Below are 15,833 nucleotides of genomic sequence, written 5' to 3' on the forward strand. Positions count from 1 at the left end.
AATAATGTTAATTCTTCAAATCAAACAGTATGAGATATCTTTCCATTTCTTAAATCACTGTTTCCTTTATCAATGTTTTATAGTTTTCAGCATATAAGTCTTTCACCTCCTTGGTGAGGTTCATTTCTAAGCACTTTGTTTTTTTGATGAGATTTTAATAGTATGAGTTATTTTATAATAGTAATGGTCTCAAATCTGTAGTTCTCACATAAAAATATAAACTTAATGGCATGAAACCAAGGGTCACATTTTCAGGATTATAAGTTTATTCTTATTATATTTTATTCAAAGTGTATTTGTAAGCTTAATTTTCATGATTGGTAATAAAAACTCTTTGTAGAAGCTTCATTTAACAGAGGAGCTATTTGAGTAGGAAGGAGAAAAACAGCATCATTTAAATTTGCAAACTAAGCATGTCTTCAAAAATTTTAATAGGAATAACAGATACTTTGTTTTGAAAAAGTAAAAGCAAAATTATTACTGCGTAAAGATAGCATCTTACACATGGCTGGTATTTTTGTGTTCTTCAAAACATGCAGGTGCAATGTCATAATATCTGCAGATGTTGATTTCTGATTATAGAACTCTTATCTTCTGCTGAGCATGGTTTAATTTATATCTGCCATGGAAATGAAGAACACAATATATTTTGGATTCAAATACAGATAACTTTACTAAAGTCCTCTTTTGATTACAATCATCTTTCTTAGGATTACGCTTCATTTATATTACATTAAATGCTTCTTTAAATAAATGTTTTGGTACCAGGTGGGAATATAGTATATTGGAAGTGTATCAAAGTTAGGTACCCATAGCTAGTATGATGTGGTAGGTTGAATAATGCCCCCCTCAAAGATGTCCACACGCCAACCCCCAAAGCCTATGAATTTCTTACCTTACATGAAAAAAAAATTGCTGATGTGATTACGTTAAGGATCTTGAGAATGGGAGTATTAGTCTGGGTTATCCAGGGGACCTCAGTGTAGTCAAAGGGTCTTTACAACTAGAAAGCAAGATGGCCAAAGGCTGAAGAAGGGGATGGGACGATGGAAGCAGAGGTTGCATTGATGTATTCTGAACATGGGGGAAGGGACCCTAAGCCAAGGTATATAGGCAGCCTCTACAAGCTGGGAAAGATGAGGAAGCAGATTCTCTCCTAAAACCTCCAGAAAGAACACACTCTGTCTTAAAAGTTCTGACTTACAAAATCTCTGTTGTTTTAAAGCCACTACATTTCTGGTAATTTGCTATAGCAATAGAAAACTGACATAAATGGCTTCAGACTACTCTGTACTTTTAAATGTCACAATTAAAAAGATTTTTTTTCTATTCAGACAATCATGCAATTAATACTAAAGGCAGTATTTCATACTGGAAAGGGCATTGATTTTAGAGTTTGACACTCCTGAATTCAAATTATAATCCTGCTATTTACTAGTTTTTCTGTGACCTTAGTCAAGATATTAAACATCTCTGACTCAGAGCTTGCTCATGTATAAAATAAGGATAATACGGTCACGACTAGGCTGTGGATATAAATTTAATTAATATAGGTAGAGCATTGAGCGTTGAGGTTTGTAAATGCCAGTGTTGACAGAAGTCAGGGCGTGTAAGTGAGAATTGCGCATGCCCGATCCAAAGAGCCCATAGGCCACACGGCTCCTACCAGCTGCTGCCACGTGGGATATGGGTTGCGTTCTGCCAGACATTCCATCTCCAGTCTAGAGAGACTGCAAAGACAAATCTTAGCTTCACATTTCCCAGTTTTTAAACGTTGACTTTTTAATGTTCACAGATTCCCCTTTTTAAATCATTGAAGGAAAAACTGAATTCTTGTCAAATTTAACCCATACCACCATCCCTGGCCTCTAACACACCACGTGTAGGTTCTCCATGTTGCTCAAACCTGTGGACACTGACAGCCCTCGACAAGATGCTTTCAGTTCTCCTCTTGCCCTTCCCTTCCTCTCCACTCGTGCCTTTCAGCCCAGACTTTGTGCTGTGAACAGACTACAGCTGTGGGATCCCCCCGAACCTTCTGGGCCAAACAGCTCTCCACAGCCAAGATCCCAGTGCTCCAGGTGCAGCACAGCGCAGGTCTGTAGAGCATCCCAGGCCTTGCCAGCTCCCTCCACCTCTCCAAATTGGCCTAGCCTGCATCTCAGCTGATTCGTATTAACAGTTTGAACAGAGATCCAGAGACATAAAAACAGCTCTAGAGCTAAAACTATTCTAAAAAATAAACATATTAATTTTTCAAAATATAGACCATAAAACAGGGAAAATCCCTGCTTATTTAAACAAGAGACCCCTCTTTGGGCTTCCTAGGTGGCTCAAACTGAAAAGAATCTGCCTGCAATGCAGGTGACCTCGGTTCAACCCCTGGGTCCAGAAGATCCCCTGGAGGAGGAAATGGCTACTCACTCCAGTATTCTTGCCTGGAGAATTCCATGGACAGAGGAGCCTGCCAGCCATGGCCCACGGGGTTGCAGAGAGTCAGACACGACTGACCAGCTAACACCACTCTTTAGTCCTTGGCAGTAACAATCTAACTTGTCTTATGTGGAATAGGAAAATAGACTATCTCCTGAAATTTAATTTATAAGTATCAGTAAATTCCCCAGGTAAGAGCAAACAGCTTGACTGGCAGCCAGAAGAGGAACTGCTATGGTTAATTTTAGCATTATAGTCCATTCTCTGTGACTGTCAGTCCTATTCACCAGCTAAAGGTAAGGTGGGAATATAGAAACTACAACAACAACAAATGAATGAAATTTTTATCAAAATTGCTCCAAGCATATTTCTCTGCTTCATCTGAAAAGAAATAGTCTTATATAGTATGTAACTAGAATTATAGAACTCAGTAAGGAATAGTCTTTCAAAAATGATACCTAATGTAGTGATGGACAAAAGAAATGAGAAATGAATAAACTTGGCATGTGAAATTTCTGAAAATTTAGTCTAGAAAAAGAAATAAATAAATACTGTGTCTTTTATGGTTTGAAATGAGGAAGAAAAGTCCCAACCATGCTGGGTTGGCAAGGGACAGAGGCGTAATCAGGGTACCTTGGGTGGCAAGGGCTCATTGGAAGAAAACTTGTGGATAACTGGAACTGAAAAAGCACTCTGGGGACAGAAGCAGTCCTAGGGGCTAATTGCCTTCTCTGAGTCTTGCTCACGGTCTACATGGCTTCCGTCTCTGTGTTCCTGTATGCGTATCTCCTCTGGACTGCTCTCCCGCCATCTACTCATTTCCTGGCCCATAATCCAGAGAGAGCGGTCGGCCTCAGATAACAGCCATTGTTCTCAGCACGCAGCCTCCATTACAACATGGCGGGCACCGGGCCCCATGTGGACGGCCACCTTCTCTCGCGTGCCCGGCTCTGGGCGCCCTCGGGAACTGTTCCTGCCTGTGACGTAGGGGAAGTGGGGGGCTGTCTTGGCTAAAAGGAGACGTTAGGTGGAGAAATCATACTCTGTTTAAAATATCAAGCAGAAGAGCAGACTAGGATCAAAGACCTCAGTTTCTATCTTCTTTTTTTTTTTTTTTTTTAACTAAAAATTTGAGACTGTAACCAATGTGAATTGGATGGAAGTTTTTGCTCCTTTTTAATTTTTTGGACAAAATGCCATTTTTTGTAGCTTGAGTGATTTAAATATATTTGCATAATTCAGTTACATCAAACTATGTTTTTAGGCTTCTTTCTACTAAAAAATAAAGGAAATCGCATTCTGCTTTCCAAATCCCTGGAATCCTTTCGAGTAAACAAAAGTTCCTGTATACCCCACACACATTAATGCTATGCAGACCTGAAGGAGTTAATATAGATATTTTTTTAAAAAGATAATTTTAATTTATCGTAGTCTGGCTGGTGGAACACCTTGTATTTATATTGCATTTTTCTCAAATGCAGTCTTTATCTAATCCTCACAGAAATCCCCATGACAAAAGTATTTCTCATTTTATGGATGAGGAAACTGTTATAGAAAAGCGACTTATCTAGAGTCACCCAGAGAATTAGTGATGTAAGGATTAGAGCTCTCTATTCGGTACCTAGCACCAGTAAATCACCACTTTCCTTAATACCTATACATAAAATGTATTTTCTAGATGAATTACTCCCAACAAAATATCCTGGAAGTCAAGCATGACGTTGAGGAGTACCAGAGCTGATTCTGACACAGTACCAAAGCTACCTCATATGGATCTGTATTCTTTTTTGTTTGCTGTTATTCATTTCTTTACTTATGTTAAAGCTACATCCGCCTAAATGTAAAAATCCCTTCAGGACTTTTTAGCATGTTACGGCTGCCTGGAGGAACTCTAACCTCTGACCAGATTCAAGGGCCTCATCTAACACTCTTGGCACAGGTTCTGTCTGCAAACCTCCAGCAATGGGGCCGTCACTTCCTCACAAAAATGTGTGTTTCACTGTTAGACAAGTTCAAGAATGTTTGAGGTTTGTTTGTGTGTTTTATAAATTCCATGGATGGATTCCTCCTGTGCCTTCTGGACTGTGTGAAATAATTTTATTTTCTTGTCTATTTAATGGCCCTTCAAAGAATTGGAAATAACGGCTAGGTCGCTAGTTAGTCTTCAGTACCTTAGCTAAAGAACTTAAGTTCCGCAACCATTCCTCTAATAGGAAGGTTTCCGGAACTCTCACGTACTCTGATTCCTTCTCCCTTAGAGTTTTATAAATTGCATGAGCACTTACTGTAAGGCACTCCATTTTTCTACTCTGTGACATTTTAGGGCACCCCATCAGATTCCATTGTATATGCATTGCTATAATGTTTGTCAACTTCCTCCGTGACATTAGACAATCTGCAAAGATGTAATAAAATTTCAAGTGTGATCAAAGTGTTATAATTAAAATTATTCTAAGGACACTTGTAGTTGAGCAACTATAAAATTAATCACAAGCTGAGCCATAAATATAATCTTGGGTGCCCATTAATCATATGTTTCATAAACTGTGTTATTCACTTTTTAATGCCAAATGTTCATTCATTAAGATGAAAACAACAGTATCATTTATGCATCTAATCAGAGTATTCAGATTTAGTTTTTATTAATTCCTCTAGCATCTAGCACTCAGGTATTGTTGGTATCTAATAAAAAGAGCAGAGGCAGAAGATATTAAGAAGAGGCGGCAACAATACACAGAAGAATTGGACTAAAAGATCTTCATGACCCAGATAATCATGGTGGTGTGATCACTCACCTAGAGCCAGACATCCTGGAATGTGAAGTCAATGGGCCTTAGAAAGCATCACTACGAACAAAGCTAGTGGAGGTGATGAAATTCCAGTTGAGCTATTTCAAATCCTAAAAGAGATGCTGTGAAAGTGCTGCACTCAATATGCCAGAAAATTTGGAAAACTTAGCAGTGGCCACAGGACTGGAAAAGGTCAGTTTTCATTCCAATCCCAAAGAAGGGCAATGCCAAAGAATGTTCAAACTACCGCACAATTGCACTCATCTCACATGCTAGCAAAGTAATGTTCAAAATTCTCCAAGTCAGGTTTCAACAGTATGTGTACCGAGAACTTCCAGATGTTCAAGCTGGATTTAGAAAAGCCAGAAAAACCAGAGATCAAATGGCCAACATCTGTTGGATCATTGAAAATGCAAGAGAATTCCAGAAAGACATCTACTTCTGCTTAATCGACTATGCCAAAGCCTTTGACTGTGTGGATCACAACAAACTGGAAAATTCTTCAAGAGATGGGCATACCAGACCACCTGACCTGCCTCCTGAGAAATCTGTATGCAGGTCAAGAAGCAACAATACAACCAGACATGGAACAACAGACTGGTTCCAAATTTGGAAAGCCGTGCATCAAGGCTGTGTATTGTCACCCTGCTTATTTAACGTATATTCAGAGTACATCATGCAAAATGCCAGGCTGGGTGAAGCACAAGCTGGAATGAAGATTGCTGGGAGAAATATCGATAACCTCAGATATTCAGATGACATCACCCTTATGGCAGAAAGTGAAGAAGAACTAAAGAGCCTCTTGAAGAAAGTGAAAGAGGAGAGTGAAAAAGTTGGCCTAAAATGCAACATTCTAAAAACTAAAATCATGGCATCCAGTCCCATCACTTCATGGCAAATAGATAGGGAAACAATGGAAACAGTGACTGACTTTATTTTCTTGGGCTTCAAAGTCACTGCAGATGGTGAGTGCAGCCCAGAAATTAAAAGATGCTTGCTCCTTGGAAGAAAAGCTATGATCAACCTAGACAGAATATTAAAAAGCAGAGACATTACTTTGCCAACAAAGGTCCATCTAGTCAGAGCTATGGTTTTTCCAGTAGTCGTGTATGGATGTGAGAGTTGGACTATAAAGAAAGCTGAGTGCCAGAAAATTGATGTTTTAGAACTGTTGTGTTGGAGAAGACTCTTGAGAGTCCCTTGGACTGCAAGTCCATCCTAAAGGAAATCAGTCCTGAATATTCATTGGAAGGACTGATGTTGAAGCTGAAACTCCAATACTTTGACCACCTGATGCAAAGAACTGACTCATTAGAAAAGACCCTGATGCTGGGGAAGATTGAAGGCGAGAGGAGAAGGGGACGACAGAGTATGAGGTGGTTGGATGGCATCACTGACTCGATGGAGTTTGAGCAAGCTCCCACCGTTGGTGATGGGCATAGAAGCCTGGCCTGCTGCAGTCTGTGGGGTCACAAAGCATCAGACACGACTGAGCGACTGATCTGAACTGAATAAAAAGAGGCTTGTTTTTGAAACAGAACCCATAATGTATTTGCTATTTTAAGAGTTAGAGATTTAACTAAGTAATAAGGTCACCTGCATCAAATATTCCAACCAATGAAAACATTTTCACGTCTTCTTTTTACATTCATCCAAAAAAGAACCACTTGAACCAATGCCTAATTAAGAACCTTATTCCCAAATTAGTTTCTTTATTTGAATCCCTCCTTTTCCAGCAGTTATTTAGTGCCACTGATAAAATGTAGAAGGTCAATGACTTTCTGCATCAACCATTTCCTATCTTGAAGAGGAAAGCAGGTGTTTCACACCTGTGCAGGTCTTCACCAGGCCCTGCTACAAGGGGGTCAGAGAGTCTGGAAGTGTATTACTGAGGCCCAGGCTGGAGACAGAATCAGTCAGGTGTTTGGAGAGCACTCAGTACTCACCCTTGCACATTCAGTAAAAGCAGCCATATCAGAACACTCTGATATCTGCCACGGGTACACATTCCAGGGCCAAATTTGACCAAGTATCCTGATGAGATCTGGCAATTGCTAGACAATATGCAAAGAGCACAGTTGGCAGGAAGATTCATTCTGTTCATTTGTGCAGCTACAAAAGAGGGAATCCTGCTATCCATGTGTGAAGCTGGGAAGTAGTACAATGCCCAGCTCACAAAACTACCCAGACGCCAAAGCAAGGTTTGCCATGTATTTTGGATTTCTCTTTCATGACGAGGATGATGCAAACAATGTGACCATCTGTTCCCGCAAACAAATAACATGCTGCATGGATGAAAAGACACCCACACTGACTATGGTTGATGGAGATCCTTTTGTTTTCAGTTCTCAGGGGTATTTTCTTTTTTAGTTGTTCTGCTTTGAATCCAAGCATGGAAAATAACTGGTTTCTCATCTTCATCAATAAGCTATGATTGAGGATTTATTTTATAATTGGAATGCTTATCCACAAAGCAAATTAGGCTATAATTAATTTCTAAATAGTCCAGATTCGTCATTAGGAGCATCATTTTAGAAGGGCTTGGTAATGTCTAGAGGAGACCTGGTAAGATGCAAAGATTGCTTACTTAGTTTAATCCAAACATTGTGGAATAAACAAAAGTTCTTTATTAGAATGGAAGAAAATAACTGTTGCAAAATGATCGATCATGTAATTGGTACTAGCAGGAATGTAACACAGCAAAAATACATACGCTATGGATTGAATTAGCAATGGAAGAGGAGGAAGAAGATAACAGAACTTATACCCATGTGCCTCTATAAGAAGTAGTCACTAAAAGTCTCCTAAGGAATATTCTGGTTTACAGATTCTGCCTCTTTTATATTCAGGAGGGTTTTTTCTGAATTATTTTACTCATTTTTTCATGCTCTACTTCAATCCTAATATTCTTTGGGAGACAGGTGTTCCTAGAAATTCATTTGTGCACAAAATAGCTCATAGCCCTTTTTTGGTCCAGACTCCTTTGATGAGCTCATGTTAACCCTAGATCCTCTCCATGGGAAAAAAATGCATACACAACATGTAGTCTCAAGAGTTCCAGTCCAAGAATGTACTGGACATCCACAGCCAGAGGTTAAGAACTCTGCTTTAAAATATCATACAGTGATTGCCCCCAATATTTGTAGATATAGGAAAAAGAGTTGGCCATCACTTTCTTAGGCAGCAATACATGACACAGTGTCAAAGATCTGGAAAATGATTGTGGGAAGTGGATAAAAAGAAATAGAAAGATATGAATTGAGCCAAATATATAAGGAAAATTCTTCTCTCTTATTTCTATCTCAAGTTTCTTAGTACAAAATGACATATGGAAAGTGTGTGTTTCTTATCTTCCAGCCAAAATTACTTTAATTCCAAAACAAAGGTAAATAGATGCAAAATGAAAAAAATCGTCTTGGAAAATCCAGGAGTTTGTTGTAAACTGTGTTAGTTACTCAGTCATGTCTGACTCTTTATGATCCTGTGGACTATAACTCGCTAGGATCCTCTGTCCATGGAATTCTCCAGGCAAGAATACTGGGGTGGATTGCTATTCCCTTCTCCAGGGGGAAGCCTAGGAATCAAATCCTGGTCTGGCCACATCGTAGGCAGATTTTTTACTGAGTCACCAGATAATTTTTTTTTTTAATTTGTCAACAAAGGTGCGTCTAGTCAAGGCTATGGTTTTTCCAGTGGTCATGTATGGATGTGAGAGTTGGACTATAAAGAAAGCTGAGTGCTGAAGAATTGATGATTTTGAACTGTGGTGTTGGAGAAGACTCTTGAGAGTCCCATGGACTGCAAGGAGATCCAACCCGTCCATCCTAAAGGAGATCAGTCCTGGGTGTTCATTGGAAGGACTGATGCTGAAGCTGAAACTCCAATACTTTGGCCACCTGATGTGAAGAGCTGACTCATTAGAAAAGACCCTGATGCTGGGAAAGATTGAGGGCAGGAGAAGGGGCCTACAGAGGATGAGATGGTTGGATGGCATCACTGACTCGATGGACATGGGTTTGGGTGGGCTCCAGGAGTTGGTGATGGACAGGGAGGCCTGGTGTGCTGTGGTTCATGGGGTCACAGAGAGTCGGATATGACTGAGCGATTGAACTGAACTGAATGACTTGACTTTATTGTTGAAACATGTTCCTGAAAAGCTTAGTATATTGAAAACTTTTAGATGGATCATAGCAATTTTGATATTAAAGGACTTGTAAGGTGAAAACTTTTGTAAAGTAAGTGATCATCTCCTGATTTATCAGTTTTGCAAATCCAAATTTTCAATACTGTGTTGGCCTAAGTTTTTAAAATTATAATGTACTATAATGAAATAAGAATCATTATTTGGGCTTTGATTTCAATTTCCTAAACATAGTATATCCAATTAAAAATAAATTATAAACTGTGAATAATGAATTAAATTGTATTCATTGTATTTCTTTGCTCCCTCTATATTTTCCTTTTATATTAAGCAATTTACTTTCATTAAAGTCTTCTCTAAAATTCAAATATTTACCCATGAATTGATTATTCTCTGGATAAAGTACAATTTAAACTATATTAATTGTAAATTGTATTTGTAGGTTTGAATGAAAAAATTAAAATGAATCTAATACATATTAGCTTGCATTGCTTCTTCATAAAAGAGGTTATAGCTAAAATAATCAAATCAAAAACCATTTTTATCAAAAAGCAAAATTAGAATGCAAAATTCTAAATTCCAAAGACATCCTTTCTGCCTATTTTATTTTTCTGAATTTTTGGTGAATCAATTTCAGCCATAAATTATGAATAGAGAACTGAAAATGCCTTTTGAATGTTAATTATTTTTAATATTAATCCTTATTAATCTCAGCTTTGCTAATATCAAAAAGAAATTATACCATGTGAAATTTTTGTTGCATAATGCACCACATTTAAGTGTATTTTTTAATCAATCTGAAGGTTCTGCATGTTACTAACGTCTCCTGAATAAGATCCTACTTTGTTCAGAGGAATCTGAGAGGAGGTGTTCTGGAGAAAACCATCCTTAAAAAAAAACCACACGCATTGTCTGCTGTCCAATACAGCTGTGTTAAGAGTGGCATATATACTTCTATTTACATGTTGTTTCTTTTCCACAGATAAAGTCTCTGAGAAAAATACACATGAAAATAAGACCACAAACCCTGACTCTCAAAACCCAGCAGCATCAACTGGAGCAAAACCAGAGCAGAAGGCAGTGGAGACGGGGAAAGAAGACCTGGGCAGGTAAGAGCTCAATAAAACCCCTAACTCTGCACTCTGAAATTCAGACAGCCAGTCCTCACGGGCACGACTGAGCGACTTCCCCACTTTCCCATTCCTCGCTTTAGCTGAGCACAGGCCAGGAGAACTACAGGAGTCACACCTGGGGCCCCGGGCCGGAGCTCCAGGCTGGCTTCTGTCTGTCCAGCTCACGGTTCCTTACAGCCCGCCACGGCTGCGAACCAGGATCTTTAGGCAGCAGTCTGGCCATAGTCCATAGCACACCAACAAAAACATTGTACTCACATGTCTGAGTCATCAACATCATCTTGACAGCAGCCTACATATTTACGAGGCTTGAATTTTTTTAAAGGACTTGAAGAGAATGCATGATTCTTCTCTGAATTCACAAAGCAATAGCTTTCAATTCTGCAAACATTTTATTGTTCCAGAAGGTTATTATTTCCTTTCATCTGCTAACGAAAGTGTGATATGATAACCAAGAATAATTACAGAAAGAGACCATCTTTATGCCACTGAAGGAATACAGTTATATAAATGCTTCCCACAAAATTACTGGAAATTTCACAAAGGAAATGGCAATTTCCACGTGAATCAGCGAATCCACAATAAAATCCAATTTGAAGCTCCTTCACTTGGCCACCACTTGGCATGTTATTATGTGTCCGCTGATCCAATTTGAATTGCTTGACTATAGTCAATATAATTGAAATAAGCATACCCTTCTTATTTAAGAGGCAAGAAGAGCTGTCATTTATAAAAAAAAAGTTAAAAGTACCTTTGCTTCTCCTCCTCCCCCTATTCCCACTCCTCTCTCAACAACTCTACTGTGAGCTGCCAATAGGTGTTACCATGATAATCTGGGACCCAGCGTATTAGGCTGAACAACAGGCATCAGAAAGAGTGCATTTTCAATAAGCATAGATTTGACTGTATAAGAAAATAAATTCAAGCTTACTCTACCACACATACAAAAAATACTTTGACGAAAATTAGACATGACATTTTATTTAGGCAAAGAGAAGATACTTAAACTCTGAAGTAAATATTAGACTCTCAAAACTGGGATAAATATTTATGTTATATCTGTAACAGTTGGTGTTTACAGATGATTTACAGTCCTTTTGATGAGCCACTCTTGTCTTTACTGCAAGGACAAGCAGCCAAGGCACAAAGAGGTTAATTAGTTTGCCTCCAGTTGTAGGGTCAGCTCCGCCAAGATCAGACGGTGAAAGAGTCAGATCCCGGAGTGGAACTCTTGCTGCCTCCCACCAGTACACTCGCTGTTAATCAACAGCTTAACTTGATGAACTGATCTCTCTTTCTAGCATTTATTCTAATATATTTTATTTTTTGTCATAACCAGGATGATAGGTAGTTTTTCAAAGGACTGAAGTGGAAGCCATAACTAACATTTTTAGGGATGCATTCTTCTTCACCTATAGTACTTTCAGTTTTCTGAAATATGAAAATGCAGACATTTCAGTTACCCAGAAAGTGGGTCATGTCTTAAACACACAAAACTCCCTGACATGGCCTGGTCTGTTTCCCATCTGCGTTTACTCATCTGCCCCAGAGCGTAGCTCCTTCCCCTTCTTCCTTTCTCTCTGCTCCAGTCACACCAGGCCCATTTCAGACTCTTGTACTCATGAACTGATTATTCTCTGGAATATTGGATTATTCTTTTTGCAATGTGGGCTTTCCAGGTGACTCATACTGTGAAGAATTTACCTGCAATGCCAAAGACCTGTGTTCAATCCCCGGGTTGGGAAGATCCCCTGGAGAAGGGAAGGGCAACCCACTCCAGTCTTCTTGCCTGGAGAATCCCATGGGCAGAGGCCCCGGTGGGCTACAACCCACGGGGTCACAAGGAGTCGGACACGACTGAGTGACCAACACTTTCACTTTCACTTTCACTTTGCAATATAGGCAGCAAAATCTCTTGAGAATTACTGACAAGTTGAGTAGCCCATGTTAGTTTAAAGCTCTGGCTTTATAGCCAGCCACACTTTTCCTCAGGATTGAGGGACAACCAGTGACCTTGAAGGAGCAGCTTAAAAGGGTCACTGGACATTCCAGTGTCACTTTTGACTAATATGATGAGAAATCCTAATTTTAAATCCCGTGGAGGACTTACCAAAGCCTTCCTCTTTTGATTTCATGGGTATCAGTGGTACCACATCCTGAATCCTAGAGAGCAGAGGTTTTACCAGAAAATGTCGGTGGTAAAATACATTTCTATTAAAAGTATTATTTCACAATACTCTCAATGAGTAAAAATGATTTTGATATCTTCAGTTATCAAAAATCAGCAACTTTAAACCTGGGCAAGGTCAGGTTTTAAAAAGCTCCTTCTCCTTGAAAAACATTAAGGATTTGATTGACTGCAGGTGCTAAATATAGAAGCTGTGTGAATGACATTCTTACCATAACTTTTTGAACTTAAAAAAGTTAGATTATTAATAAATAAAACTTAAAGTCAGGTTTTTTATTCTAAGTGCATCTACTTTATCCTCTGACCTAAGCCATGGGTTGAATAGGAATTATGTGTCTAAGCTGATCGATTAGTATTAGGGAGAATGCTTGTTGTAGATTTTTCTGTCTCTGTGTGTGAAATGCACTGTGATATTATTGATTATGGCTTTAGTTTCTGTCACACTTAGCAAAAGATATGCCAGAGGTAGATAACAAAAGAACCAACAGGATATAGAAATAAATATATTTTTAACAACATGATTGTTGTTCATGCCCATTCAGTCATGCTCATCTCTTTGTGACCTAATGGATTGCAGCATGCCAGGCTTCCCTGTCCTTCACCATCTCCTGGAGCTTGCTCAAACTCATGTCCACTGAGTCAGTGATGCCATTCAATTATCTCATTCTCTGTCATCCCCTTCTCCTCCTGCCTTCAATCTTTCCCAGCATCAGGGTCTTTTCCAGTGAGTCAGTTCTTCGCATCAGGAGGCCAAAGTATTGGAGTTTCAGCTTAGTATCAATCCTTCCAATGTATATTCAGGTTTGATTTCCTTTAACACTGATAGGTTTGATCTCCTTGCAGTCCAAGGGACACTGAAGAATCTTCTCCAACATAACAGTTAAAAAGCATTAGTTCTTCAATGCTCAGCCTTCTTTATAGTCCAACTCTCACATCCATACATGACTACTGGAAAAACCATAGCTTTGACTAGACAGATCTTTGTTGGCAAAATAATGCCTCTGCTTTTGAATATGCTGTCCAGTTTTGTCATAGCTTTTCTTCCAAGGATCAAGTATCTTTTAATCTCATGGCTGCAATCACCATCTGCAGTGATTTTGGAGTCAAAGAAAAGAAAGTCAGTCATTGTTTCACCATCTATTTGTCATGAAGTAATGGGACCAGATGCCATGATCTTAGTTTTCTGAATGTTGAGTTTTAAGCCAACTTTTTCACTCTCCTCTTTCACCTTCATCAAAAAGCTCTTTAGTTCCTCTTTGCTTTCTGCCATAAGGGTGGTGTCATCTGCATATCTGAGGTTATTAATATTTCCTCCAGCAATCTTGATTCCAGCTTGTGCTTCAACCAGCCCAGAATTTTGCATGATGTACTCTGCATATAAGTTAAATAAGCAGGGTGACAATATGCAGCCTTGATGTACTCCTTTCCCAATTTGGAACCAGTCTGTTGTTCCATGTCCAGTTCTAACTGTTGCTTCTTGACCTGCATACAGGTTTCACAGGAAGAAGTTAAGGTGGTTTAGTATTACCATCTCTTTAAGAATTGTCCAGTTTGTTGTGATCCACACAGTCAAAGGGCTTTAGTGTAGTCAATGAAGCAGAAGTAGATGTTCTTCTGGAATTCTCTTGCTATTGTCTATGATCCAATCGATGCTGGCAATTTGATCTCTGGTTCCTCTGCCCTTTCTAAATTCAGCTTGTACATCTGGAAGTTCATGCTCACATACTGTTGAGGCTTTACATGGAGAATTTTGAGCATTACTTTGCTAGCATGTGAAATGAGTGCAATAGTGTGGTAGTTTGAACATTCTTTAGCATTGCCCTTTTTTGGGATTAGAATGAAAACAGACTTTTTTAAGTTCTGTGTATAAACAACAAGACTATACGTATATAAAGAGATTTATTATAAGGAATTGTCTCCCATGATAATGGAAGCTGGGAAGTCCCAACATCACCAGTCAGTGAGCTAGAGACCCAGGAAAGCCAATGATAAAGTTCAGGTCTAAATCTGAAAGTCTCAGGATTGAGGGTACAATTCCATTTCGAAAGCTGGCAAGCTCAAGACCCCAGAAGGCACAGAGTCTGAACACAGGAAGAGCTCCTGTCCCCGCCAGGAGGAGTCCCTTTCACTCATAGGAGGGTCAGCCTGTTTGTTCTGCTCATGCAGGCCCTCAGCTGATTGGACACACAGCTGTGTACTCTGGGTGTGGCTGTGAGGGTGCTTTGAAAGAGACTTTAACATTTGAATATGTAGACTAAGTAAAGCAGATTGCCCTCTCTAATGTAAGAGGCCCTCATCAGATCGGCTGAGGGCCTGCATGAGTAGGACAAAACAGCTCACCCTCCAATGAATGAGAGGGCCTCCTCCTGGCAGGGACACGAGCTCTTCCTGCCTTCAGATTCCGTGCCTTCTGGGGTCTTGAGCTTGCCAGCTTTCAAACTGGAATTATACCATCAATCTTGAGACTTTCAGATTTAGACCTGAACTAGGTCATTGGCTCTCCTGGGTCTCTAGGTGGTCCTAGTGGTAAAGAACCCACCTCTCAATGCAGGAGAAGTAAGAGGTGCAGATTCGATCCCTGGGTTGGGAAGATCCTCTAGAGGAGAACTTCCCTGCTGGCTCAGACGGTAAAGCATCTGCCTACAATGCCGGAGACCCATGGTCCAATCCCTGGGTCAGGAAGATCTCCTGAATAAGGAAATGGCAACCCACTCCAGTATTCTTGCCTGGAAAATCCCATGGATGGAGGAACCTGGTAGGCTACAGTCCACGGGGTTGCAAAGAGTCAGACACGATGGAGCAACTTTACTTTCTTTCTTTTCTGGAGGAGGGCTTGGCAATCCACTCCAGTATTCTTGCCTGGAGAATCTCATGGACAGAGGAGCTTGATGGGCTATGGTCCATAGGATTGCAAAGACTGTCATGACCTGGCATGTATGCACAAATACTTGTGGCCCAATCTAGTTGACACGTAGTATTAACTATCACACCATCTCCACTATTCACATAAAGCAATTGAAACTATACAAGTCCTTGTTTTTCTGATGCTAAAATGCAGTCTTTTCTCACCATTTCACAGCCCTCTCCTTTTACCTGCAATGGACGGAATGTTTGTGCTCCTTCAAAATTCATGTGCTCAAACTCTAACC

At 39.7% G+C, this 15,833-nt stretch overlaps 1 protein-coding gene across 1 annotated transcript in view; it reads left to right on the plus strand.

The window, feature by feature from the left end:
- Nucleotides 1–15,833, plus strand: part of CNGB3 (cyclic nucleotide gated channel subunit beta 3) — a 181,905-nt gene that overhangs the window by 10,081 nt on the left and 155,991 nt on the right. The window contains exon 3 of the mRNA XM_061122877.1: nucleotides 10,346–10,472. Within this exon, the coding sequence (XP_060978860.1) occupies nucleotides 10,346–10,472 (127 nt within the window). The remainder of the gene's footprint in view (nucleotides 1–10,345; nucleotides 10,473–15,833) is intronic.

Source organism: Dama dama, chromosome 21, assembly GCF_033118175.1.
Source record: "Dama dama isolate Ldn47 chromosome 21, ASM3311817v1, whole genome shotgun sequence".
Lineage (NCBI taxonomy): Eukaryota > Metazoa > Chordata > Mammalia > Artiodactyla > Cervidae > Dama > Dama dama.